Source organism: Pezoporus flaviventris, unplaced genomic scaffold (assembly GCF_033815535.1).
Source record: "Pezoporus flaviventris isolate CSIRO_AGI_PZ_B2104156 unplaced genomic scaffold, CSIRO_AGI_Pfla_v1 ptg000083l, whole genome shotgun sequence".
NCBI classification, from domain to species: domain Eukaryota; kingdom Metazoa; phylum Chordata; class Aves; order Psittaciformes; family Psittacidae; genus Pezoporus; species Pezoporus flaviventris.
In genome coordinates, this window is record NW_026892631.1 from 4,072,821 (window position 1) to 4,100,415 (window position 27,595).

Genomic DNA, 27,595 nt, shown 5'->3' on the forward strand with positions numbered 1-27,595 from the left:
TACTTCTCTCTCCATTAAGACTTTCCTAGACAGCATGTAACTGAACATTAAATAATCATCAGTGCTTTCATACCCCTAAATGACTCCCCCCAAGACAACTGACTTCAGTGAACTTTAGCCTGTTCTTCAAGTACTTTGCACTGGCACTAGTTCCAATGAAACCACCAACTCCTTCCCTTTTCACCTGTTATCAACACCCCCCAGTGACAGCCTACACAGCCAGAATTTAATCCCTCAAAAACTATTAGTCTCAGGTAAAAAGCCAGTTTGGGAAACTTCCTCCTTGCTCCTCATTAGCCCAATCTTGTTCACCTACAGAAAACAGAGGGAATAATCTCTTGATTTTGCAAGCTTTGTATGATTAGTTGTAAAAGACACGCTGGCAAGTAATACTTGGCACTGGAACTGAGCCTCATGTAAAGTCCTGATAATCACCAGTTTGCTCAAGTGCAGATCATGGTCCTACTTTTGTAATACTCCACTTTAAAAAGCCGATGCATCTCTTGTCACTGATACAGCAGGGAAGTGCAGCTTTCAGGATGCTAAGTCAGGTACTCTCAATATTCTGCTGTAACACAAATTAAGCAAGTCCTCAGTGTACAGAGAGCTATATTAATCTTTCATGGTAGTTTTTCTTTATTACCAGTACTGAAAATGTCATGAACATAAAAGCAGCAAAAGTTGGATTAACTGCAACTGTTTTTCTCCCCAGTCTTTCCCTCTCCCTCCCTCCCAAGTTCTCTGCGGACAGAGACCAAAATGTATATGGTGTGAGAATGTAAATCACGTCATACGTTTAAAATGGATTTTAATGTGTGTATAGCAGTTAGCATTCATGAATGTTACACAGTCCCTGCAAGGACATCCTTTGTAAGGTAAGTCTTCACTTTACTGACTGCGATCGTTCCTTACTCCTTGATCTCACTCCTCCTTTCTGTTTTTGCATCAGAAGATTCAGCAAAGATTTCAGGAATTCAAGCAGTAAACCTTAGAGAGTCTTCTACAGAGTTCCAGAAATAAATGGTGGCAACATGTATATATTGCAATTTTATTTCATTCGCTCAAACAAAACGTTAGCATGTAAGAAATTTAAAATGACACAATATGATAAAAATAGCAGAGAATGAACTGAGAAACTAAAAAGAAGGTAAACCTAAATGTATGAAAAGTCAACATTCATTAGTGATCATCTTCAGTCTCTGATTGACACTTGGTGCTCGTTAACTTTCGAAAACAATGAACTGGAAATCATTATGAGTATCGGAAGAGATTTCAGCACCAGCACTAAGATTTACATTCAGTTGGTTTGCAGTTGACTTGGTAGCCACTTGTCTATAGTGCAGGTTTATCACAGGTCAGATCACAGTGTTGAGGAAAGCAATGCCTTCCTGGCATTAGAAAGGATCCCTTAAACTGCCCTCAGCTTAAGACATCCAGTGTACAAAAGCACAGAACCACCACAATATGGTTTTTAAAGAACTCAGCAGTAAGCAAAATAACCCCAGCTTCTGCGGTTCATTTTCAATACTGAAATCTCTGGAAATGGTGCAACTGTCAGGAGGACAGGAAATGTCTACAGTAATCTTTAATTCAATCCAATTTCCTGGAAAGAACCAATTCGGTGGTTTGGGATTACAGAAAGTGTGTATGTAGAAGCAGCACAAAAGACAATATCTGTTCCTTTTTCTTTTAAACAGAAATCATGTTAATTGTAGACCAAGGCACAAAACGTTTAGTGCATAAGCCAGTTCCTTGCACAATCTAGTAGTTCAGCCTTTAGTTTTGGACCACTTTATACCCATTCACACTATTCCACTATGCTACTCCTGAACTCTCCTAGAAACAAATCAAACATGATTTCTGACAACGGTAAACGTCCTCAATGCGCAAAAAGTCCGCGTAAAACAAAAACTTACATCAACAAAGATGAAAATGCCTCCTCTTGTTTTGAGAAAAACAGCACTTGACAAGCTTACTACAGAGTTGGTTTCTAATGCCTTCAATAAATGCATGCAGAAAAATGTTTTTGTCTATTTCCACTGTAGTCTTCTCTTAGAATTTGAACCTTCAGAAACAGGAAATGTTTGAATTGGAGAAAAATTTCTCATCGAAGCCTTTCCAAAACTGTAAGTGCTGTTTTGCCTTGGTGTTCAGCACTTAAGACAGTATGTCACTGAAAGCATTTGTCTTACGAATGGAGCTGCATATAACTTTTAAGCTGAAACATTAATCTCCAGAAGTTGTAAATAAACTTCTCTTTTGGACCAGCACAGACCCCAAAGCAAACATGGCACTGTTACGGCTCAGAAAAACTGACAGTGCAAAGGAAAAAGGGAAGATTCTGATCCATGTTCTTTGTCTGAAGCACTATAGATCCAATTCATGGAATTTCTATTCCACTGAATTGTACCACATTAAAGAAATTCAAAAAAATAAAGTTTACAAGCATAAAGTCTGAAAACCCTGGGAAACAGGAAAGTATCATCTCCCCTAACAATGATTCTCAAATTGCTGACTGAAACCAATGGCATACAGTTCCTCTTTGTTTCAGAGGCTGGGTTGTGTGGAGCTGTGAGGTCTTTTGTCGGTTTTGATCTTTTTGGAAGGAGGGTGGCAGATAAATGAGAAGGGGACATTTGCTGTGACCTGATGCTCTGTCGTTCTAAGGTAACTAACTGCTGCCCTGTTTCATTAAACAACCAACAAGGATTCTCAGAAAAGAGTGAAGCAGAGGGTCATGGTAAAAAGGTAAAGGACAACGCACTTACACAGGGGCATCCTCAGTAAAGTCAGATGCTTACACATTTGTTCTCTCACCGAGAAATGAGTTCGGTTCACATGGGAGTTTAAGAACCATTATGGAAGTCTTACTGAATTTCAAATAGAAAACTGAAAAAGATACAAAAGGATTAAGTACCTGGTTCCATTAACATGGTTACTGATAAAAGTAGTGTTTTCCCTCATTATTACACATGCATGTAAGATGAAGAAAAAGTGTAGAAAGTAATAAAAATGTGTCACCTTCCCCCTCCCTCATCCCACATCTTTCTGGGCATAAATTAAGCCTTACAAATGAAAAGGCTACTCTGTGACATGCAATTTTTCTTTTAATTAAAAAGCTGGCTGTGTTGTGTTACATTACAAAAATGTCCACATGCATAAATCTAAAAAAAGCCCCAAAATCTACCGTAAATCTACAACATACTAATGATTTACATTTGACTGCTGATTCGCATTATGTCGAAGTCTTAGATTTGGTAAAGCATCGTAACAATGTAGGAAGGCATCTACATCTTTAAACTCTGGACTGTATTTGCTGTTTTTCATTTTCCTATAAAATTGCATGAAGGCTAACTAGAGAGGCTTCCTACCATAAAATTCCCAAATCTTGATATGTCATCACTGTCTAGGTCATTCACTTACAAATATTGCCCTTTAAAAGCACGCGTTTCTAATTGTTCCACGTTTCGTGAACTGAACTTCTACACATCTGATCTTGTAAATTATGCATGGAAGTATCAGATATGATAGGAAGACAAACCTGAGATACATTTGAAGTACAACAGTATAACTTGCTAACTCCTTCATTAACAAAGAAAACCTCTCTGAAAAGCCTTCCCACGCTTTTCCCTGTTTTTTTTAACAACAAATTCTGAAACATGTGCAATTTTATCTTGACATGAGTAGACTTCAAAGCACTGTGATCTTGTCTGATAGGTGTAGGAATTTCTGCATAATCATTACAGTAACGTTAAGAGTCTTTTCCACCCTGCTGTAAAGGTCAGAAAAAAGCTGCAAACTAGGAGGGGAATAGCGTATCACCCAAGTGATGTGTCTGAAGCTTTCAGAATAGGTTGTTTTCTCCCTCCTTCCAAGTGTCTGTCTGGCTCCGTTTTCTTCTAACAGCTCACAAAACGTAGTCAGTTTTATACCAAGTTAAAGAGTCACATCGGCTTAGTACTAGTCTTTCTATGCAGTATTCGACTTGCTGAGTTCCTGCCTGATAGCTAAAGAGAGACAAAGACAGAAGTTAACACATCAAATATTCAAAGTTAAAGCAGAAAGCCAGGATACGCAACTGACCTCTTAAAGAAAGCTCACCCATCTCCAAGTCTTATAATGTGAATAACCTATATGTAAGATAGTTTCATGTGGCTTCAGACATTTGGTATTTTACCACCAGTGGTATCAGTTTACTGTCCCTTTTTCTCTTCCATACTTTTACATAAAATGCTCACCAAGGCAGTAAGTCACACACAGAGTTTTATTTCCTTCTTCATTGGTGGATCTTCTAAGGTTATACTTTCTCAATGATATCCCTCAACTACAGAGGACTACTTAGGAAAATAGGTTCTGTTAAACTAAAAATGAAAATAGTGAGAATTCTTTTCTTTGACTCTTACGTTACAGACCAAAGAAAACTGAAAGCTGGAAGCACAAACCTAGTCTAAGTATCACCAGTTTTGAAATACGCACCTTGGCAGTTCTGGTTTATTTAAGACTAATCCACCTACCACCACATGATACTAAAGATAACTGCAAATCACTCAAATATAGCATCCCTCCAACTGCTTTTAAATGAAACTGGTGTCAATGTTCTATTCAGACACAACATGCAGGAGAGAAAACACGGAAACAAAGTCAGTCGGAACTGGGCTGGCACAAATTAAAGTATGCCACCAGAGTAAGCACAGAGCTACTTTTACCAATACATTATTGTCAGGCTAGGCACACATTACACTTGTTGTATACCTGTAGTTAATTGCTCTAAGACTGAGCAGCAGCAGCAGCAGCAAACGGATGGATACCTACCATCAATAAGTTCTTCCTTTAATTTCGTTAACTCCTTCCTCATTTCATCTAAAATGTCCTGTGGTGTCAGAACATAAATAGATCAGTTTTTCAACACAAACAGCCCAGTCTTGCCACCTGTCATTTTCAGCAGAGAGCAATATGAAATTCTTCCATCCTTTAATCCTTCTGAAATGCATAACCCACCCTTTAGCTTCCAAGTTAATCCCCAAAGCGTAAAGCATCCCTAAAACACTCTCACTGCTGGTACAGTGAAGAAAAAACTTTCTGGAGAAGTCCTATAAATTGATTCCTCTACAATTTATGAGAGAAGAAGGGACATACTGAGGTTAGACTTTGCACTAACGTAAGTGCTAAATAAAAGTAGGAAAAATAATACTTGCCACAGCCCTGTAAAATAAAAGCTAGAACTGCTCCTGAGGGCTTGTTGTTTGTTGGTTTCCTTGTTTGTTTGGGCAGAGAGAGGATAAGGAAAGATTTCCAGGCAAACCAGTTTCCCAGTTCTAGCTATAGTATCAACAGCATAATATCACCACACTTGTGTGTGATATTGCAAAAGCAGGAATCAGCATCTGTGAGAAAGTGATGGGGCTGTGTAAGCCACCATCCTACAGTTACAGCTCCTAACGATACTGAAACATGTCTGGGGACAAATAATAGTAGACTAATAATTACTAAATCATTATTTAAGTCTGGAACTAGTTAGCAAAACAGTTAAAAAGTGGTATTAGACAGCTACAAGTTCTTATACCCAAGTTTTCTATTCAAAACATTATATACATACCTGTTTCAATCTGTCATAATCTAGACCTTCTGTCTGTACTCCATTGGCACTGGGTTGCCCCGCTGGTGTAGATTTTGGTCTGCAGTACAAAACACATCCTTGAATTATTTGTCAGTCTTTATTACAGGATACATAGGACTTCCTCATCAAACTTGTGTTCACCAAAACCATAGTAGAGAATCAGAATAAAAAAATAATGTTGGGAGTAGGAGGGTGGGAAAATCAAGCAGACCCAAAATACCACACAGAATAGAAAGCAACAACCAAGAATACTTTCCACACACTGGAACTAATACCGTAAGAGTTATTAGTTCAAAACAAGAACTTTTCAAGTGGCAGACAGGTTTCACTGACAGTGGTTTCTGATTTTTTCATAACGGGCATGAAAAGCTGAATGCCTTCAAATGTCAAATACTTTCCCTTCTCCCTTTTCAGCTGCTTCCTCGTTTCAAAAGAGGCCTTCTCAAAGGAACACTCCCACTAATGACTACATGTTGATGCTGGAACTGTATGAATACTGTGGAATCATCCTGGCAGATTTTCAACATTTGACAGAACAGGGCTGAGCAACCTTATCTAACTCTCTTCCAACCTAAACTATTCCATCAATTGCTTTCTAAAGCTATTGAAAGCAAATACTGTAACAGCAAGCTTGATTTGTAAGATAATGCTTCAGAAGTTGTAGTGTTTTGGACTATGTCACATTCAATGTTTGCTTACATAAAACTCTCTTAAGACATCAAAAAATGAGCTTAGCAAGATCAATCTGTATTTTTAACACACATTCCAGAAGCAGGTTTCCTACCTTCTCACTTTTCTTTTCTGATGCCCTCTGTTTCTACATGGCGTAACTCAGACTCATGTACTTACTACACTTCCATAGGGCCTTGCATACCTACAGCTATTGGCAGCGACAGAACCTAGATGCTAACAGTAGAAATGGTTCTCCGAAGCAGGTGGGTGGGTGGGTGGATGGATGGATGGATGGATGGATGGATGGATGGATGGATGGATAGATGGAGTGGGACAAAGGGAAGAATGCTCTGCTGTTCTTAATTGCTTTTTACATCTTGGTTAACATTCTCTCTCCACTGTCCTGTAAAATGTTAAATCAAAAAGAAGCTGCTGATAAAAACTGCTGACTGCTCACGCCAGGAGGTTTCCCCAGTGTTTAGAATTATCACACTATGATAATGTTAAGGAAGGGAAACGTATTAGTAGGCTAAACTAGGTCCTGTTTTCTTGTCCTTGTATGTGACATCACTGAACAAAAAAGCCTGGCCAAAACTCAGTGTCTCACTTCAAAATTCTTACATAGGAGGAATTCATCAAGCAGTGTATTTTCTGGATTTGTTACCTGAAAGTATAACTTTATTTATTACAATGGAAGGTGGCCAGGAACAAAAAAAGACAAACCAGCAGGAAAAGCACAGTTCTGTGCTTTATCTTCGCTCAAATATACAGTATGAAATGAACTTCTTTCAGAATAAAGCAGGGTGTGTGAGGGACACAAGCAGTATAGCCACTGCTTTAATATTTCCATTTATGTATTTTAGTTTAGCTAACAAAGAAAAACTGTGTTCTCAGAAAAAGAGAATAGTGAGCCTATATATATATGGAGGCTTGTTTTTACAAAATCACTACTTTCAGCTTTCATGCATCTTCTCTTACAATACAGCAGTACATCTATGAAGAAATTGTCCTATTACACTTTGTTCAGTACCAGGTAAATGAGCCTTATACTGGACTGTCTGGATGACTTTTAGGACTCCAAATGCAACTCCCAACAGAAAAGGGCATCCACACCAAAATGTCATTTTGCTACTAAAGAACCTTCTCACATTTGTGCTTTCCATCAGATACTTTTACATCTTATAGGTTCCCAGTCTGAGAAATGCTAAGAAACAACATGGGACACAAGGGTTGCCTATTTTGCCTCCCCCTAACCTATAACAACATATGCCTGTGTCACTGAACAGCCTGCCACATTCAAAAGATTCATTAAAACCTTCATAGCTACCAAGTAATCCTGGTGACAGGACATTTGAAATTGGTACACCTGAGCCCATTCATCTTTTCAAAAGGCAGTAACTCCAGTGTAGGTGGTAGAAACCTCTCGACGATCTTTTTAATGCTTCACGATTATTTCTGTGCTCTTGAGTCAGTTATGTCAAGCCTAGTGGCACCCGCTTAGGAAAAAACTGTAGTTAACCACACAAAAGAGTCAGCAAAAGGGATTGTATTAACTATCCCTTTGCTGCTGGACTTTGCATCAAAGCAGAGAGGTGCAGGAACATCCTGTGTTGTTCTACCAGCTTGGTTCTTCACTTGGGATCAAAATACTCAATTGCTACAACTGTTTAGATGTAAGCTCCAAGAGGGAAATCACTAACATTATTATTGCTTGAAACACACCAAAGTGAAATACATGATCTACTGAGGAAGACAGAAAGTGAAAGGTTCAGTAGCTTGGATAGTGGGAGAAATCAGAAAATAGAATTCACCTCACAACCACCAGAAATTCTACAGTGTGTGCTAATGCTATGAAGACAAACCACAGTTTAGGATCATTTACAAAACTCTTTAGATATCATCAGAGCTTAGTTCATTATGAAAGAATTCCTTGCTCAAAAACATTCCTCAAGATGAGATCTTTGGCAATTGCTGCTTCATCATGTGTCTGATATTAAAAGTGTTACTTGCAGTTTACCCCTCAAAACTGAACACTGACTCCAAGCAGAACAGCATGAGGTCTTCCAATTCTCCATATATAGTTTCTGATCATTTCCATTGACTATCTCTTCATTCCCATACATGATGATATTACAGCATTTACCCAACATGACCAAAAAAAGAATCAGTGAACTCCCAAATGCAACCCCTGGCAACTGAAACCAGGCACCTGCTACCTGCCTTAATGGAAGAACCCAAACAAGAATATACTTGAATATTTTAATAAAATTACTTATGACTTTAATATTTTAATGAGATGACTTTAAAGAAAAGGTCTCCACAGACAGAGTGCTTAAAAAACACCTGAAATGTTTCTTTTGCTTCACGTCTTTAGAATAAAAAGCCAGCTCTACCAGTCATACATTGTATATTCCTGCTACCTGTTAAAAATCTCAACTGGAAAGTCTCTTCATAAACTCTATGACTCAGTCTTAAGAATGCATTCCATTTTTGCTTTCCAAAATGCAAGACATTCTTCATTCAAATGTGAGAGACCATCATTTGTAAACTAGATCATTTCTAATCTCAGGCAAATGTAGCTGTCATCCTGCAAGAATTATCCTGTTTTTCCTTCTTCAATTTGCTCAGCAGAAAGATCAATGGTGAATGCAGTTGCCGTTATGGAAAACATTAACTACTGAAATTTAGTGAGTAAAACACCCCAACCATTTGATGCTAAGATGGCTAAAGAGCTCTCCCGTGTGGTTTTTCATAGCATTGCCTAACAGGACAGTAAGGCAACCTCCACAGTTCAGAAAACACCTTATATCAAGCATGCAAGATAAGATTCTTATTCATGCCAACATGCAGAATACACCACCCAAGATAAGTAGCTAAAGGGGAACTTTTCATACAAAAGATTAAGTAGTCACCACAATGAGTGCCTTCATGGAAAACAAAGCTGGAATTTGACTCAGTAATTCCGAGGGGCTCCAAAACATTTACCTGTGGAAAGCTCTTAAAAAACCTGACGGATTTTAAGACTGCCACTACAGACAGTGAAACAGAGATCTGCAGCTTAAAATACACACAATGTTAATTCTAACTTGTGGATATATTCCCAGCAGAAACATTGATTTCCCTTTTCAAGTATTTTGGTTTTCCTTTCCCATGTTTATCTTTACTTAATTTGTGAAAAGCAGATGTGAAAACCCACCTGGAAATATATTTGCTATTCCTGTGAATAGTTCACTGAATGCTAGCATATCCAACAGGAATATGCATTTTTGCAGGTGGCAACTGCCAGAAAACCAGTAGCTACTACAAATTCATAGCTAGTTCCTAATCCATCTCAATGTGCCTTTGACATCATCTGCTTTTAACCAGTCCAAAAATAGGCTCAACTGGACAAACAAAATGTGATGAGGAACCTGGTGGTGCATGTGGTGATTACCAATCCATGTAGAAAAAGTCCAACCCTGAACTGGTCAAAATGGTTATTACAAAGTCCCAAATCCCAACAGGATGATACCTGTTTAATGAATCATAGAACCTGTTTTCAGAAGCAAGCAGATTTTTCCACGGAGATTCCCGTCTACGAAGGGGAGAAACACTACCTTAACAAGCTATAATAGGTCTTAATTTTGTTCAGTTCTAGCACCTTAAATGCCATGGAGTTTCACCAGTTGTGTTCCAAGAATATTTCAGGAAATACCAAAAGCATGTTGCTTAAGTCTTTTCAAAGTCTGCTACAAGAAAAGGGTCTGATTTTAAGCATGACACTAACTTAAAATACTCAGAACATTCATTTTGAATAACAACTCCTTCATTGTCTGCCTGTTTGGAAGCTCTGAAGAGAAAATTTTGCTTATTCACCAGTTTCTGAGGTATGCTTTGTTTAATCCCTGTAAATGACTCACATACTCTGTAGAGGTCAGAAGCAGGTTCTCGAGCCTTACCAGGCGAAAGATATCCCCTTCTGGGGAAGAAGGTATTAAGTGTTTCAAACAGCTGCACCCTTTGATTAACTCACTGAAACAAAGCCACTTAAACAAGCTGCTTGCTGAGATAAACTTGGTAACTGTGGAAAATTAACTAAAATGCAAGGATATTCAAGAGAAACTTCCACTAATACATTTTCTTCCTCGGTCTACGAAACATTCCTCATCCTGGCAGAGCAAACTGTCAACACTAACTAGAAACTGTACCAGCAGTCGCAGAATACATGCTATGGCACCTTCCTGTGTGTTATGATGGCACTGGAAAAAAATACTGATATGGAATTCTTATTTTGGATGTACTTCTAGAGTATACACCCAGTGAGGCTCTCATCAAGCTGAATCCTATCAATATCTTCCATTGGATGACTGAAGACAAAAGTTTAATGGAGAGATCGTCTCAATACATCAAGAGAAGTCTCAAAACTCCTCTGTACTCCTGTTCTCTTCTAGGTCAGAAAACATGTTTAAACAGACCACAGTAACCTCTGCTATTTTCACCAGCTGAAACAAGATCAATGAAATGGGATGCATAAAAGAGTTGTAAGAAGGCTCCGGCTGTAGGGACAGATAGAGTAAAGACTTAAGGGCACCCAAAACTCCCCAAAGGAGTCTGCTATGGAGAGCTGCCCTACTTATGAATCCCTTCACACACTTTCCTTACTTCACTTGTTTATCCATAGGGTATCTATAGCCAAAGGGCCAGGTCAGCAACTGTCTTAAACACTGTGAAATCTAAAATGCTCTTTAGAATTCCTCACACAAATTATTTCTGTACCCCCTCAATGCCATGTATCAAGACCTTGATCTCCTTGAGAAAAAGAGACCTTGGTTAAAGGAGTTAGATCTAGTGGGGGTGTGGGGAAGAATATAGGGGGAAGTCAGGCCTAAAAGTAAAGCAGTATTTTGTTACACTGACAGTATAGCAGGGTGTACATCACTACCAATGTCACCTGCAAAGCAAGCAACCAGAATCAAGGCTGGAGACATTTTAAGCTGCTTGATTTAATCTGAAAGACAGACATGGATACTGGTATAGGCTGAGAGTGTTTAGTGTGTTACAGAACTGAAGACCTCGATGGTAACTTCAATCACAAGTAATGCCACTTAGAGAACAATAAATTTTTCTTCTGTAGTCACCAAATCTTGCGTATCTGTTTCCAACAGGCCTGAATTTTAGGGAGAATTCAAGCAACTTCAAACACAGCATTCTCAATTTTAATGTGTTTTCCTGATTTCTCAGGAACTTTGGGTAACTTTGTCAGGTTATCAGAAGTCAGAATCCTTTAACCTCTGTACACAGAATGTATATGAACTCTAAAATGGACCGCAAACCTTCTTAATGTAAATGGCAATTAAATACACCTCAAAAAACAATTCAGAAAAAGCTAAGGCAGCCATTTCGCTCTTGCACTACTGAAATGCCTACCAAAACACCCAGTGCCTACCAAAGTTCCAGCTGACAAATTACCAAAGACTGGTTAATGCACTGAGGGATGTATAATATTTCCACCTTTCTTTAGGATTGACTCCTCTGGATTGGTATGAGACAGCTACTGAAAACTGCCGCAGGATCAACTCTTACTAAGATGGCTTAAATATCTAGATAACCATTGTATGACTAGCACAGAAATAAAAAGGAGATAGACTACTGAACATACAAATCACAGCACTAAATTTGGTGACTTTTGGTGAATTACAGACTTTAAAAATTAAAGAAATAGAAAAAATTAAACATTGCTGTAGGCAAACATACACCTTAATCGAAGATATACACCAGCAATTGTTAGGAAGTCTTTCTGGGTTTTACTTTGGACTTGACTGTCAAATGTTTTGCTTACTAGCATTCTCCAAAAGCAACTCTTCATTCCTAATTAACACTGACAAATGCAGTTTCACAGCAGAAATTTTAACCCCATACATTTTGCTTTTCATACCATTAAGTCAATTTTTACTATTTTAGTCAAGCAGCTTTAGCAGCATGTGCAACAACAACAAGCGTAAGGAGGAGATAGCTGGCACAAAAGGGAGTACCTGGAGATAACAGGCGACTTGCTTCCATTCACTGTATTTGTCCTTTCCCAAGGCTTTCTTGTTAGTTCTGGAAAACATAGTGACAAGATTAAAAATGGTCCTTTTCTATTTGTTGTGCAACTTATGTGAGGAAACCTCAAGTACCTGGCATCTTAAGTCAGACTTTGTGGGGTTTTGTTTTGGTTTGGGGTTTTGTTACTTACTACATTGCATTAGTTCTTTCATATTAAGCTACCACCTGTTGTATTTATCTTATTTTTAGTCATACTACCATTCATGTTGTGATGGCATCTTGAACTCTTGCTTTTGTTCTAGGCATCATAAATGCCATTTGATTCTTAATCCAACTGGGAGCATGTCTGCCTGTGCCTTATACATCCGACTGCTTCAGTCATGAAACATGGAATTCTGAAACTATAAGCAAATAGTCAACTTCAAATACTGGGGGATGGTACTATTAAAGTACAGAAAAAGAAAGCCTTGAGCGTCACCTGAGTCCTTGTAACACAAGTGTTTACAGTATGAACACATATGCATGCTGACAACACGGCCTGGCCAGCTATAGAATTGGAGAGATATACAAGCTTTCCCTAGTGACTGCAGCAGAAGTGTTGGATACACACTTCCAAACTCTGCCACTGGCATACCTCAGCACAGGAATCATGATTAAAGAATTTCTATTCCCTATAGAAAGGGCATTCATTTAGAAAGGGCACCTGCATGTGAGGGTACCTTTATTTAAGTAGCTGAAGAGACAACTATTTCTGTCTGACTCCGATAGTCTTGTGCGTCTGCCTTGAAGAAAACAAGCTACTGTCCCAACTTGTGTCCTACAATGACTGAAACAACTTGCTTTCACATTCACTACCAACTGCTTTCTGTGCATCAGACCCATAGTTTCAGCACAGGAGGACCCTAGACCAAGTGCAGTGTTCCAGCGGATGTTCTTTTTATCTGTCATCTTATGAAATACTTCTGAACCAGGACCTGTTCTACAGCAAAATACCAGGCTGTAATCATAGGAGAGGAGGCAGGTCAAAAATTCAGCAGGGCTGACTGAGATTCATCATTAGGTTTTAACATTATAGAATCTCACAGTTGACAAACCTGTGGTACTTACCAGGTGTGCTTGTTGAAGAAACCTTAGAAGTTGAAGACTCTGATTCTTCCTGATTAAAAGCAAGGAGAAAGGAGAGGGGAGAAAGAGAGAAAAAAACCAAACACTTTTGACTAAACAGATTAATCTCAACTGTTTCAATATTAAACTTTTCAGATTTAAATGGTTCTGCTCAGTTTTATGTAGAAAATGTGCAAGCACTAGGCACTTCACAAAATAGTGCAAAAGATGTATGGTAAATAAACTCATGCACACCACCAGAACCTCTCTCATAATCTAGTACTGAATAATTTGAAGTAGGTAGAATTTCTCAACTCACAGTTTTATCTTCTTTCTGCTCTGGTTCTGTTGATCCCTTTTCAGCAATTCTTCTCCTATAAGCAGAGACAAAAAGTTACCTAGATCATCTTGGCTTCAAGATGGAAGAATGTTGTTTAGTGTAATTAAAGACACAGTGTAATTAAAGACATATACAGCTCGATAGCTAGGATAACTGAAAATCAGTGTTTAGAAAAAGTGCTTTCAAAATACTTTCAAAGGCAAAGTGCTCCTGCCAAAGTGACTGTGCAAGTCTGTATTCCCTCCCCATCTGCTAAACAAAGACTTACACAGAAGAAAAGTATTCGATTACACTCAAGTAAAAATGGCTATTCATAAAACATTATCAACTTCACAAAGCAACCACATGAGCAAGCCGTTTGTTTGATCTTTAGCCAGCTGCAAAGAGGCACCCAAAATCCTACCTCTTACAATGACTAAGCAGCTGGAGCACAGCAGAAACAGCTCCTTACCTCCTGGCCAGCAGGGCACTCATTTCTTCCATCAACCCACTGCCTCCCAAAGGAAGTGGTCCATTTCCACGGCCACTATCTGTTTTAGATGAAGCAGAGCCTCCTCCTCCTCCACTTGAACTGGAGGAGTCTTCACCCTTCGTAATACACAAAATAACAGCAGATGTGCAAATAAAAGGATAGCTGACTTAATGAAAGAAGCAAAGTTCACATACAAGAAAGAAACAACTGTATAAAGAATGTGATGGGCTGGTAGTACATCCTGTAATACTTTTTTAATAATGAAGCAAGCCTACCCCAAAAGTGTTAATACTATCATTCATCTTGAACAAAAATCACAAACAGCTCAGGAAGACAGGACTTAGAGGCAAGAACTGGAGACAGAAACAAGAGTTGTATTTACCCGTGAGACTTTCCTAAGTTTGGCTCCAGCGAGTGCAGCTGCTAGTCCAGTTAAAGGGCGATTTTCTTCGGACACGAATCCCACTGAAAATCCAGAGGCAGGAAGAGGGGGAGCAGGAGGTGGAAGGGGAACAGAAGGAGCTTGGCTAGGAAGTGGAGGAGGTGGTGGCGGCGGTGGTGGAGGCCCCGAAGGTGGAAGTGGAGGTGGTGGTGGTGGGCCAGGAGGAGGTGGGGCTGCTACTGAAGACTGAGCTGGGCCAGGGGGCAGGGGTGGTGGGGGAGGTGGTGCAGGTGGTCCTTGGACAACACCTAGTATCAAAGAGAAAACATGTAGACTGTATTAAGGATTTAGAAAAGAAAGGTCTTATTTCCACTGAAACATTGGTTCTTTTGCTCAGTGTATGAGACTGTACGTATACTGGTAGGGGTCCTTTTTATAGGCAAGGAAACACTGCAAGTTTCAGCAGGAGAGAAGTATTCTTATTAAACGCACTGAAAATATGACAGAGTATGCTACAAGAGAACAGACAGCTTCAGAGACATTTGCATACAAAACCCCTCCAGTCAGGTTCTGTGCTGCAACCAAGAAGAATCCTATGCTGGGAAACAGGCAAAGCTTTTTATAAAGAGTCAAGTAAGGCACGAGCATCGTACTGCGTAGGAACAATCTGTGTGTTCAAATGGTGCTAACACAGAGTGACTTCTGATTCTACTAACAGGCATTTAACACTCCACCCAAACATCTGAACCCTGGAACAGTTTGAGTTCCAACATGTTCTAAGCTATATAAAAAACCTTTCCTATAAAGAACATTCCAGGAATCAAGTTTAATAATTTAATAGAAATGCTAATTAGTGAGTTAGAAGACTGACATGTTTTAAGCTGATGGGAACAAGCTCTTCTATTATTTATCTCTGATTCCTTTGATACTTTAAATTCACATTGATATGCAATACAAAAATGTGTTTTGAAGAAACACCACTCTGATGATCCCTGTGTTATTATTACAGGAACAGTTCAAGAAATTGTGACTAAGAAAACAGCCCCACACATCCTTCCCCTGCCTCGCCCGCACTGCCATAAGCTACTAAAAATGCTGAGCAACTACCTTAAGCCATGTCTGCAGGCAGACATTTCACACACGTCTTCCTGGTTTCCTACCCTGCTGATCCCTGTGTAAATTTAAAAGCCCTTTACACTCTCTTGGTGTCACTCAGCATCCAAGTGCTGAGTGACTCTTTTATTCCATACTACATGTGAGGCTATTCACCCTATTTCTACTCCATCTCAGAGCAGCTCACACCTTCATTTAAGACAAGAGGGTATAAACATGATCTACTCTGCATGGCTCATGTGTGATGAAGCCACTGTCTGTTCACCTCCCAGGAGCTTCTCTGCCCACACCTTTAGCTGAGCTACTGCAGAGACCTAAATCTATTAATATAAAAGCAGTGTTCAGGTTAACAAAGACATTTACATTCATGTAAAACACATTTCTATCATATTGGTAGAGTGTCCATTAGGACTGTCACCTTCAGCTATGCTGGCAGAATACTACAGGAGACCTGTTTTCATATATATATATATGTGCATGCATAAAGCCATGTATCAAAATATGACCACTATCCAGAAAGAAATTCTGTCAGTGTCACATACTGCTTCCTAAATTTGAAATTATCTGGAGTACCAAAGTGATTTAGATTACTCCTCACTTAAGGCCATTCACGTCTCCAAAGCTGCACATACACTTTTCCATGCTGGCTGCCATCAGGAAATGAGTGATGATTATTATTAGCCTGTTAACACCATGTTCCAAATAAACCAATAGTGCAAGATTTACCAAGCAAGTATTTGACAAGCTCTGTTCTGTGGAGTGCTCAAGAAACCAGAATTTTACTCATGACAGGCCACAAAACGCTGGCTCTTTTCCCCAGAGCTTTAAAGTGTCCCTTACCCCATCTTCCAAATGGTATTTCACTGTGGTATTAAGATCACTGCAACTTTGGAGCCATCGTATTAATTCTTCGGGGCAGTTACAGGCTTTGATACCAACTGGTTTCGACTGCATTCTTGATTAGTGCATTAGTAGCAATAACAGAAAGCCTTACCCTGCTGGGTCGTAGGTTCAATCGGCTGAGAGGCTGCCTGCAAGACTGGCTCAGAAGCAGAGGAGTCTCCCAGCACAGAGTTTAGAGAGTTCTCAACAGAGGCAGGGGTAGCTGCAGAGGGAGAAGGGAGAACACTAGGCTTGGATGAGGGAGTCGAGGCATTCGGGGAGTTGGGAGAAGGAGAAGCTTGAGGTCCAGAGAGTGACAGAGGCGGAAAGGAAGGCAGTGGGGGGGGAGGAGGCGGCGGAGGCGGCGTTGGACCTGAGGTAGAAGGTGAAGGAACCGGATAAGCCAGGTTTTCAGGAAGCCCGTTAGGAGCCGTGGGAGACGTGGACATTTGGGTCACTGGATTAGAAGCCGACACTGGGAGGACGGGTCTCGGACCAGTAGCTTTGCCTGGTGGACTGCTTATCATTACTGGAGGAGATGGGGGAAGTGGGGCAAAACTGGGTGCGGACCAGGCAACAGGCTTTGTATTTGGAGGCAAAGTCGCCACGGCATTGACAGGTGAAGGGGGCCGAGAACTTTTGTTCAGTGGACGAGGAACCGTAGCATAATGGGGGAGAACAGGGTGGAAAGCTGAGCCTAAAGATGTAGCAAAACGTGATGCAGAGTGCCTTAGAGGCGGTGTAGGGGGAGTGGAAGTCGGTGGTGCAGAAGTCACTACAGCGTACTCCGGTGTGGCCTCTGACATTGGTGCTGAGACTGCTTTTGCATATGATGGAGGAGGTGCTGAAGGAGGCTGGCAACTGGAGTATTCAGGAAGTGGAGTGCTATACGGGGAGTTGTCGAAAGATGGAGCTGGACAGAAGATGGAAAGCAGCAGCAAAGGCAGGATAAAAAAAGGAGAAAGAGAAAAAGGGAGCTAATGAAGCAACAAAACCAGCATTCAAACAAAATGTATAAATGTAGACTACAGTTAGTACCAGAGGATTAGGCACAAGTGAAAATACTGTTAGGGAAGTTTCACATATTATCAACAGCTGCTTGTTACCAACTATTTTTGTGCCAACATTTGAATTTACAAGTATGTTCTAGAATAAGATTTCTCAAATCCCATCTGTGAGAGGGATTAGGCATAGGGTTGATTAATGAGTCTTCTATCAGCTTTTATCTTCTTGTTTGGTTGCAAACTGCAAGCAAGTGTAGTGATCTTAACATCTGTTAAACTCCACTAACAAAACTCATCCCATAGGCAGCAAGTATCATCTTTCTCTTCCCCAGAAAAAGCTCCATCGCAAACTTGAAAGTACTGGGAATAAAAATACCAATAAAATCCTCTGCTTTAAAGTGACAGCTCTTAAGAGTGTTCCTTGATTCCTACTATGAGCTGACTTATGTGAATTGAGTTTGTTACTAAAGAACAACCTAATGCTTGACTAATGTTCCATTATATTACCAAAATGAGAAGAAGCTTTCAGCTATCACTTGATACATTTCCACAGGCAGCGCATTATCTTATCTACAAGCACATACAATACACTTCACTGAAGTGTTACTACAACGCTGAATTAAACAAGACTTCATACTGAAATGCATTTCTTGCACTATTATTTCGCCTTATATAGTTACATACCTTCTACATTAATACACTCAACCCGATATGTTTAAGGAGGGTTTCCCCCCTCTCCCCCCAGATTATGTAATGAGAATACATCTTGTTGAATAGAGCAAACAATGACATGGTACTTAGCAACTCATCATATTTTAACCTATGTTGGAGGCACCCAATGTGATTCAAGCACTTCAAGCGATCAGACTATGGCAATGGAGGGAGCAAGTAGCGCAAATAATTTTATTTCAGAGTTAATGGAAAATTATGACAGGAAAGCCAAAGCTCTTGGACTTCTTGCCATAGAAAAAGGAAGCAATTTCAGCAAGCAGAAGCCTGAAATACTGACTGCTGGTACACAGCTGTACTCACTGCCCTTTGTTGCTTCTCTCCCAACTCCATCACCCAAACACATAAGGAGTAGTCTGGTACTCAAATACACTTGTCTTTGAAAGTCTTACCAGCATTTGAAATTCTTCTCTCTCTTTCCCATTCCAACTGTTCCCTTTCCAACTGTTCTTGCCGTTCTCTTTCTTGCCTTTCCCGTTCAAGTCGTTCAAGTCTCTCTCGATCCTGCCTCTCCTTCTCTTGTCTTTCCCTTTCTAGGCGCTCTTGCCGTTCCCTTTCTTGCCGTTCTCTCTCCAGTTGCTCCTGTTCTAGGCGCTCTCTTTCAAGTCTTTCCCTTTCTAGCCTCTCTCTCTCCAGCCTCTCCCGTTCCATTCGTTCACGATCCAGCCTCTCCCGTTCCAGCTCCTTCTGCCTCTGTTGCTCTTGCAACTGTCTACAATCGTGGAAAAAAGGGAAAAAGACTAAGCTGCAAAGCGAAAATCAGTATCAAGCAACTGTTAGAGGACAAGAGATAAACTAATCAACAGTCTTTGCACCAGCAAGAACACACGCACAGCATTTGTACTTACATAAAACTCTTAATTCCACATGTCATTTTTCTGAGCTAGATAATAGCTTTATTATGTCTACAGTAACAAGAATCATATATCCAATTTCCTCTTAACTAATTTAACATTGAGAGACAGCTTTCAAGAGATAAGACTAGAAAGCTGCTGTTGCTAATTTACTAACTGATACAATCTTCCCACTTCGGGATGCGGAGTTATATTTGTTCTTTGCACAGTATTTTATACTGTGAAGCAGTGAATAAAAGTACAGTGAAACAGCAGTAATACAAATACTTCTTAGACAAAAACAGCCCCAAACAAATAAAGATAGTAAGCTAGTATTTATCCAAATTTTACAGAAGCATCAAAATGCACACTGTCTCCACTTGCATAATATTGCACGCACATACAACTTAATCAGCATCAAGGAAAGAACACCCTGAAGGCAGGGGAAAACTGGACACGGTCAGAAAAAGATCCTGGGTGCAGCAGCCAAGGAAACCCTGCAGGGAGCTGGCAGGGTTTCCAGCTCATGGGAGTCTTTGCAAAGGAAAGCAGATAGTGGGAAGATGTGGAGAAGAGGAAAACAAGTAAAAGCAAGGCAGAGGAAACAAAGAACTTCCTATATGTAAGAAGAAATAGTGCAAAATTTGCTGCCAAAGCCACTAGTTTGGCTGAAAGAAAGGACTTTCCTGCAAAAACTTCCCTTTGGAACAGGTTGCCCAGAGAAGCTGTGGCTGCCCCATCCCTGGCAGTGTTCAAGGTCAGGTTGGACAGGGCTTGGAGCAACCTGCTCTAGTGGAAGGTGTCCCTGCCCATGGCAGGGGGCTGGAACTGGGTAAGCTCTAAGGTCACTTCCAACCCAAACCATGATTCTACGAAAACACAGTGGGAAAAGCTGTAAACAACCCTCTTGAGTCTTTTCCTCACTTGTTTTATGTTTTGTTCAGGTTGTTTGGCGGGTGTAAATTAAGTTTAAAAGAGATACATGTATCTAGTAAGCTAAAACAACAGCTTTTTTATTTCCAAAGCTTTTTCATCTCTTGGGAGAGCTTACTACCGAAACAAGAATTAGGCACATCCTCCTCAAAGCTGTGGCCAGTATGTTCCTGTCAGTACATATCACTGAAAATGTTGTTAGTTTTTATCCTCTGAGTTGCTCTTTTCAAAAAAAAACCAATAAGCTTAAAACCAAAAGCTTGTATATTAAGCATGGCAGGAAAAAATGGCTGCAAGCTTTGAGATGAAAACTGAAGATAGCTTCTCAACAAATACAAAGTACAGCCAGCTTTTAAGTATAAAGCAAAAAGGTGACCTAAATTCTAACACCATGAACTACCAGGTATGTGTTTTGTATAGACTGCCACTGGGCAATCTGATTTGGAAAGGTCATCGGTAATTCTATACTATATGCTTAGAGCCATTTAAAACCGAAGTCTAAAAATGAAGGGGACTGCAGCTATTTCACTCTTATTCATGCCCAGAAAATACTGGCAGAACCGGAAACTCCATCCCATGCACTGCTAAAAACTGAAGTCCATCCTCTTTCAGCCCAATGTCTTCCCTTCATAAACAACGGTGGAATTTCAAAATCACTATAAGAAATTAAGTTCCAGTTATATACAGCAGAAGTACTTTTCCTTACTGAACTTGTTACCCAGCATCTTGAGAAGCAGCAAAATAGCTCTGCTTTAGTATCACTTCTTCCCTCAGCTCCTGCTCTCCCATATAACAAAGCTGTAACATCAGTCACTAAGAAATTTGGCTTGACATTCAGCTTGTTAAATTCTTGGTTTTTAGCCTCAGAAGTCCACTAAGAAGTCTGGTAACTGACTGACACAAATTTGGAACCAGTAGCGGATTGCTATGAGTATCAAGACAATACAGTATAAGCCACAGAAATTTAAGCTCCAAAGGATACATTAAAAGTATTTTTGGCATTACATTTTTGCTTGCTCTGTACTTTCCTTGCTCTGTAAAAGTATGTGCTCTTTTCCCCTTGGATAAAATCTATTATTAGAGGAAAGCATTGTTTTCATCCTGACCTAACTTCAGCTTGGTCATCTTTGGCTCTTTTTCTGTAAAGGGGAGGTGGATGTACATATGTTTGTAGCTAAATGGCTATTCAGAGCAGGAGTCAATATTTACAGACTCCAAAGCAGCTTTATTTTGTTCACTCATTTTCCTTTATTTTCCAGAAATTAGTATATTCTACTCAGAAATGTACACACTGTTAAGCCTAAACATAAATGTAGATAAGGCATTTGAGGCCATAAACATTCTATGTCATATTTAGTTTATAAAACTAGAAGGTATCAATCTTCAAAGTTTAACAACACATCAAGCAGATGCCAGGTATTTAAATTTTCCTTTTCTTAAATTCTTCATCTCTTTACAGAAATAGGAACTCGATATAGGTCACTTCTCACATAAGAGGAGCGTCACCAAGGCAGTTCTGCACTAAGCCATACCAAGAGCTGTGCCATTTCGTATTTTCATAAGCAATGTGGAAAAGAAACAGCAAGGTGCTCTTGAATAAGCTCCTTAATATTAGGTTATTTAGGACAGCAAGGATGATGGGCTGATTATGAAGCACTACTAATGTATCCCTAATTCCAAGTGACTGGGCAACAAATTTAGCAAACAAAACTCAACTGAGATATTAACTGATGCAGGGAAGAGAGGGAGAATCTGCTAAATTCGTATCTAAAATGTTGGACTTTGAGTCGAATGCTGACTCAGGACTGAGATACTAGTGTTATGACAGGCAGCTCTATGACCACATCCATTCATCAACATTTTCTGTTCAAAAACATAAACCAGATGCTACACGTTAGAAAGGACTACAGAGCAGTATAGAAGATACCATCATGTGCTTCATGAACCCCACATCTCTGTTCCCACCTCAGAAGGGGAAAAAGGCAGAATAGAAAAGGTTCAAAGAGCAGCAACACTGTGATCAAATGTACCAAACGGTTTCCATTTAAAATAACTAAAGATGCTGGAATCCTGGATTCTGGAAAAGACAACTGGAGGTCTAGAAAATCCTGAATAATGAGGGCATTGTAATACAAGAGCTGGGAGGGAAGATTTGATGCAACTAATAAGAGCAAAGCTGAAAAGAAGAGAGCATCTCTGCACATCAGGCAGATGAACTATGGAAATCCTTGCAAAAGCAAGTCAAAGGGGAGAAAAAGCCCACATGGAAAAAAACTAAAACAAAACAAAAAGCAAGCCACAGGAGGTCATTTAGTAGACAGAAACTGCATCATACACAAGAAGTAGTTGAACCAAAAATAGCCATGGGATGGAAGAGTACCAGAGGGAAGTATTCAAGGTGTTTGCCCTGGCTGAGAAGGGTTTCACTTAAAGCTTTTCTAACTATGGAGAAGGGTAAGTGCACATGTGTGTATGTATGTACTATATACAGGAGAGGTGGGGATGTGAGTCTCCACAGAGCATGTAATTACATGAAATTTTGATTTAGGCATGCATTTTATGCAATTACAGCATAATTGCAGATGCAGGTTTGGACTGACTAGTTATCCCAGTATGTTTTAATACATTCCTGAAGCTTACCTGGGTGTTTTCTCCTCTTCACAGAGCTATGAAGACACACAGTGCCCATATATCATAGCAAAATGTACCTAAGTGGTTTAAAGCTTTAAACTTGAGCTGAAGTAAAACATTTCAGTCAGCAACCCATACCATCAAACTGCACTGGCTGTCTACTAAGATATAGATAAGAGGCAGTGAGATAACCACTGTCGTCTACACAGGACCTGAATAAGAAGTTCTCATTATTAAATAAATCTTGAGTGACCCCTCAGTATTTAACTTTTTTTTTTTTTTTTTTGGTAAAAGAATCCTCATGTTCAGTTTCTTCAGGAAATAAAGGAATGAAACCAGAAATCGAAATGTACGAGTAAAAGCTATGAACAAAACAAGCACTTCACTTACGATACAAAAGCTCTACCAAGAGAGGGCAGCAAAATACCTTGCAAACATTTCTTACATAAAATTCCCATGCAGTAAAACGTAAGGTGAAATACATCATTGTTGAGAATAATTTTAAGCTTATTCTCATTATATATTGCTGACGCATATATAATATATATTGAATAGCAAATCAAACAAAACCCACCACTACCCCCAAACCAAACCCAGACCTCACAACCCACTACCTTTTAAAAGTCTTTTTAACAATTTTCATAAACCTTTCAAATAGAAAAAACCACAAGTGGCACAGGTCAAAAGATCAGTATGGCAGTAATGCAATCAAGTTGCTTTAACCCAACTTAATGAGCAAGGCTGAATTTTGTTAAGCTGGAGATCTTTCTTAGTTTACAAGTGTTATAGTTGTAGCTTAAAAGATTAAGAACTCATTTTGCTTATTAAAGAAAAGAGAGAACAATTTTGTTTGCATTAAATCCCCTGGATTTAGTTAGCACTAGATAATGTGGCTTTAAAGTTTTGTCAGAGATCTGAATTATATTATGCAGAAGCATTAGTAGATTATGAAGAGTCACTACACAACAATTAAAGCATTTCTGAAATGTCAGGACTTTGCTAGTTCTAAAGCATGGCAATGTTCAAGAACACCATGAAAGCAATACATGAAAATCCTTCAGCCTTACAAAGCCTGGTATAGCTACAACATCTGAGAAAGCTAACAAGGTACTACGAATGCCCCAGAAAGCCATCTTGTAACAAACTGCTCATGACGCTAAGGCAAAGCGATTCTAATTATTTTAATTACTAGGATCTAAGAGCTAATTTACACTGAATAGCTGAGATTGCTATAAAACTGTACAGCACAATCATATACAAGGTTCTGTTACATATGGGTTTAGATCCAAATAGCCAACTTCAGAATTTCAGAACAGCTGCTAGCTTTATCACATACCCTATTCATGAAAGTTCCTTTTTGGATTTTCATTAGTTTCATGCCAAAAGCATCTTTGGAAACTTCACTTTGGGATGTTTGGGGAGGAGAGGTTCTTGAAAATATCTATTTATTTATTTATTGGTAGTGTTGCTTTTAAATAAACTTACTTTGACATTGCAACAGCTTTTAAAATTATTTTTCCTCTTGCCCTTACACTCTTACCCAGTTAAGGAGGTACAAGGAGGTATTGTCAGAGGATGAAGAAAGAACCATATTTAGAACAGTAACTTGTGACTTTTAACTCTATCACCTTTAATCCTGCAGTTCTCTGGTCAGCCAAGAATCAGAAACATTACTACATTCTTGAAATAACACAAGGAGAAAAATGCAGTGAGCAGAGTTACCTACACACTGTTGTATCCCTGCTGAAAAAAAACCCAAACCCTCTATTCCATGATGGTGAAAGTGTTCAGGATTTCTCTACACCCTGACTGCAAAACAGAACTGCAGTTAATTTACACAGGTACACACAAAGCCTTCCCAGTTTGTTCTGAATCAGATCATAAAAGGAAATAAGAAATGCTACTGTCTTTCTTCTTGATGTTACATGAAATAAGCTGATACCACACATACATCAGGGTATTATGCCTTTAGCAGGTAATATCACTACATTCAACAATACAACTAGTGTGTGTCATCATCAACTAGGAATCTGTCCCAAGTTAATACTATCCATTATCTTTAGGTCTGTATTGGAGACAGTGGGTGGGAAACAGGTGCTTGTTTTTACTTCTGCTCCTGGAGGTGAATGACTGACAGGGGATCCTCTGGTCCTTCTGCTAAAAACTCAATCAAAAGAATTGAAGCCTCAATCAATTCTATCAAAATACAGCTATTACCACATGGGGTGAAGGGAAGACAAGAGATCTCAACTAGATCAAGAAACTTCAGTGTTTACTGGTAAAACAGTATTCTGTGTCAGAGCAGACTTAACAGCCAGAGAGAACCAATCCTTTTCTGGAACACTTCTCACATTTAAGCCTGTATCTTGGTCATCAGCAGAAGAGTTACCGCAAGCGTCTCAGTTTGTGTCCTGCCACCAGGGAAAAGTATGCCTAGACATTAAGCAACTCTCATGGTATCAAAAACCAGAGCTGCTGTCACCAGGGCACCAAAATCAAAATCCTACATGTAACAAATCCATTGCTGAAACAGTTTGCGATAGCAAATAGCTGTCTGCTCTGGCAGGTCACCTTGTTTCCTCAACTGGAAGCTTTTCTGTACATTCACATAAATCCTCAGGATTCTAACACTAGCTCGCTTTGCTCTTGGATGCAAGATCAAGCCTTTATTTATTTATTTTTTCCCTAAAAAGATGACAGGAAACTGCACCAAGACAGCCATATATCAACCTAAGTAACAGAATTCTACCACAAACCCGAAAGGTTTCTTGTCACGAAGCCAGATACATTAAACCAGAGGTATTTCCATGAACAATACAGACAAAAGCATCTTTGTATCATATCCAAATTCAAAAGGCACTGAGCTGGTAGACATTCCAAGATAACAGAAACTGGTTTCAAGTATTTCATTTTAAAAATGACTGTAGAAAACAAAGATCCAAGACAAAGACAGCAGAAAACAAAACATCTTGAGGAACAGACCTGACTGAAGTAATTGCTGCCCTGAGTGAAGAGGTCAGCTGCAGGCAGATAATACATAGTATTTGACAGCTGTTAGTCATCATTTATGAACACACTCATTTCATAGCCCACTGTTTCCTGGCTGAAAACCTGATGTCAAAGCAGGGCATCAAATCAGTCAGAAAAAAATCAATAGGAGCAGCCATGTTTTGCTTGCTTGAAGATACAACAAAGATGGGGGAAAAAAATACCACTAATGAGTGTAATGAAAGAGGACACCAAAAACCATCACTTGAGCCACTAAGAAAAATAACATGGAATCAAAAATCATCAAACAGATGCACTTGAGGGGAGATTTGCAGGTCTGTGTCCCACACTGGTTTTTGTTGGTTCTGAAAATGGTTTCTTACTTGTGATGTTACCTATTCTAAATCAAATGTGGCATCACAGAAGAGACACAATGGTGACACCCAAAAGGCAGCATGAACGTTGCTAGACTACTGCTCCCTTAAAATGTTGGAGTAATATTCTGCACTAACTATACTGAAAGTTGCCATTAAGACATTCTGTATAAGAAATCAAATGTGATTATACAAAACTATTCAACGAATGTATGGATCTTCCATTCTGTGTGTCATTAGTTGGGTTTTTTTTTGTTTTTAATTTATGTTTTATAACCCAACATCAACAACAAATCTAGGAATAACGCTTCTATGTCAAAGTTGTAAAGTCTGTATTATCAACTATAACTGAACCTGGACTCATCAATTCAAACCAATGAGATTGGATTGATGAGTTTGAAGTTGTTCAAACTGTGTTGCTGATCTGGCCATTAAACTTATGCTTACTAATTAAATAAATATTAAAATACATTTAACCATTAAAATATGTTCACCAGTTTACAAATCCGCATTGCAATGACCAGCTTTCAGGGCTGTTCAATGCTCTTGCACCAGCTCCTCTAACCCTGCCTCAATCTATGGAGCAATAAACAAGACAGTGATGTTTGGAGTTTTATTCTAAAATGCAGAAAGCCCCAGCATGTGGGCACAGATAGCATTATCTAATACAACAGTCACTACTTACTAGAATACATCTCACATGATGGCTGTCCTCCTCCCACCACTGAGTCACTGCAACAAACAGAGCAGCTGCCTGCAAACAGGCTACACAATGAGTAGCTGAGCGAGAGGCGCCAGCACCAGATGCAGGATGACCTCAGCTCCATCTGAGCATGCTGTCGTCTACACAAGAGCAGCTACCTTGTGATAGCAAGGATCCGCATGCGCTCTATGGACATCAGTTTAACTGGATACAGTCAACCTGCGTTATTCACTGTTAAAACCATTTATAGGAAAAAATGAAAAAGTTCTTTAGCATGCTATTTGGAACTTAGCTGCTAGTTTTAGGTTTAATAGCTTAATCTGCTGGTCATCTCCTGCACAAGTTCAGAAGAAGAAGGTGGCCCTTCAGATTTGCAGGAATTTATCTGAACAATAAAAACTGAATGTCAATGTGAAACTTGCTCTTCCATCTTTAATATTTATTTATCATGCCAAAATTCAGCATTTACCACAGAGCTCACTCTCCTGTATGGTCACATAAACCTACTGTATACGTATCTCAAGGCCTACACTTCAATGCTTATGTACCACGGAATGAACCACCCCCCACCCCCAAGTTTTGTAATTCATTTACAAAAAGAAAATATAACCTAAATCATAACAATACAGACTGCAAATTTCCATCAAACACAGGCAGCCACCACTGAGATCAAGAATCTTCATGACTAAAAAGTACACTTGATGCACCAATAACATCAGCAGAAGCAATCTATATTTAACTTCTTTGCATCTTCCTTAGCTCTCTCAGTTGCATGACCTTCACTTTGCACAACC

The 27,595-nt window shown here is 39.4% G+C and overlaps 1 protein-coding gene across 7 annotated transcripts in view; it reads right to left on the reverse strand.

Moving 5' to 3' along the window:
* Positions 1–1,032: 1,032 nt before the first annotated feature.
* The window catches only part of ENAH (ENAH actin regulator), a 94,759-nt gene continuing 68,196 nt past the window's right edge, over positions 1,033–27,595 (reverse strand). For 2 of the 7 annotated variants that reach the window (XM_061475401.1, XM_061475404.1), the window contains 11 exons: positions 18,732–19,051; positions 16,719–17,519; positions 14,612–14,919; positions 14,209–14,345; positions 13,737–13,791; positions 13,421–13,469; positions 12,301–12,367; positions 9,801–9,863; positions 5,597–5,675; positions 4,813–4,870; positions 1,033–4,007 (listed from right to left, as the gene is read on the reverse strand). In XM_061475401.1, the coding sequence (XP_061331385.1) occupies positions 3,970–4,007; positions 4,813–4,870; positions 5,597–5,675; positions 9,801–9,863; positions 12,301–12,367; positions 13,421–13,469; positions 13,737–13,791; positions 14,209–14,345; positions 14,612–14,919; positions 16,719–17,519; positions 18,732–19,051 (1,975 nt within the window). In that variant the 3' untranslated portion in view covers positions 1,033–3,969. The remainder of the gene's footprint in view (positions 4,008–4,812; positions 4,871–5,596; positions 5,676–9,800; positions 9,864–12,300; positions 12,368–13,420; positions 13,470–13,736; positions 13,792–14,208; positions 14,346–14,611; positions 14,920–16,718; positions 17,520–18,731; positions 19,052–27,595) is intronic. The other 5 variants (XM_061475405.1, XM_061475403.1, XM_061475407.1 and 2 more) reach the window with 5 other exon arrangements.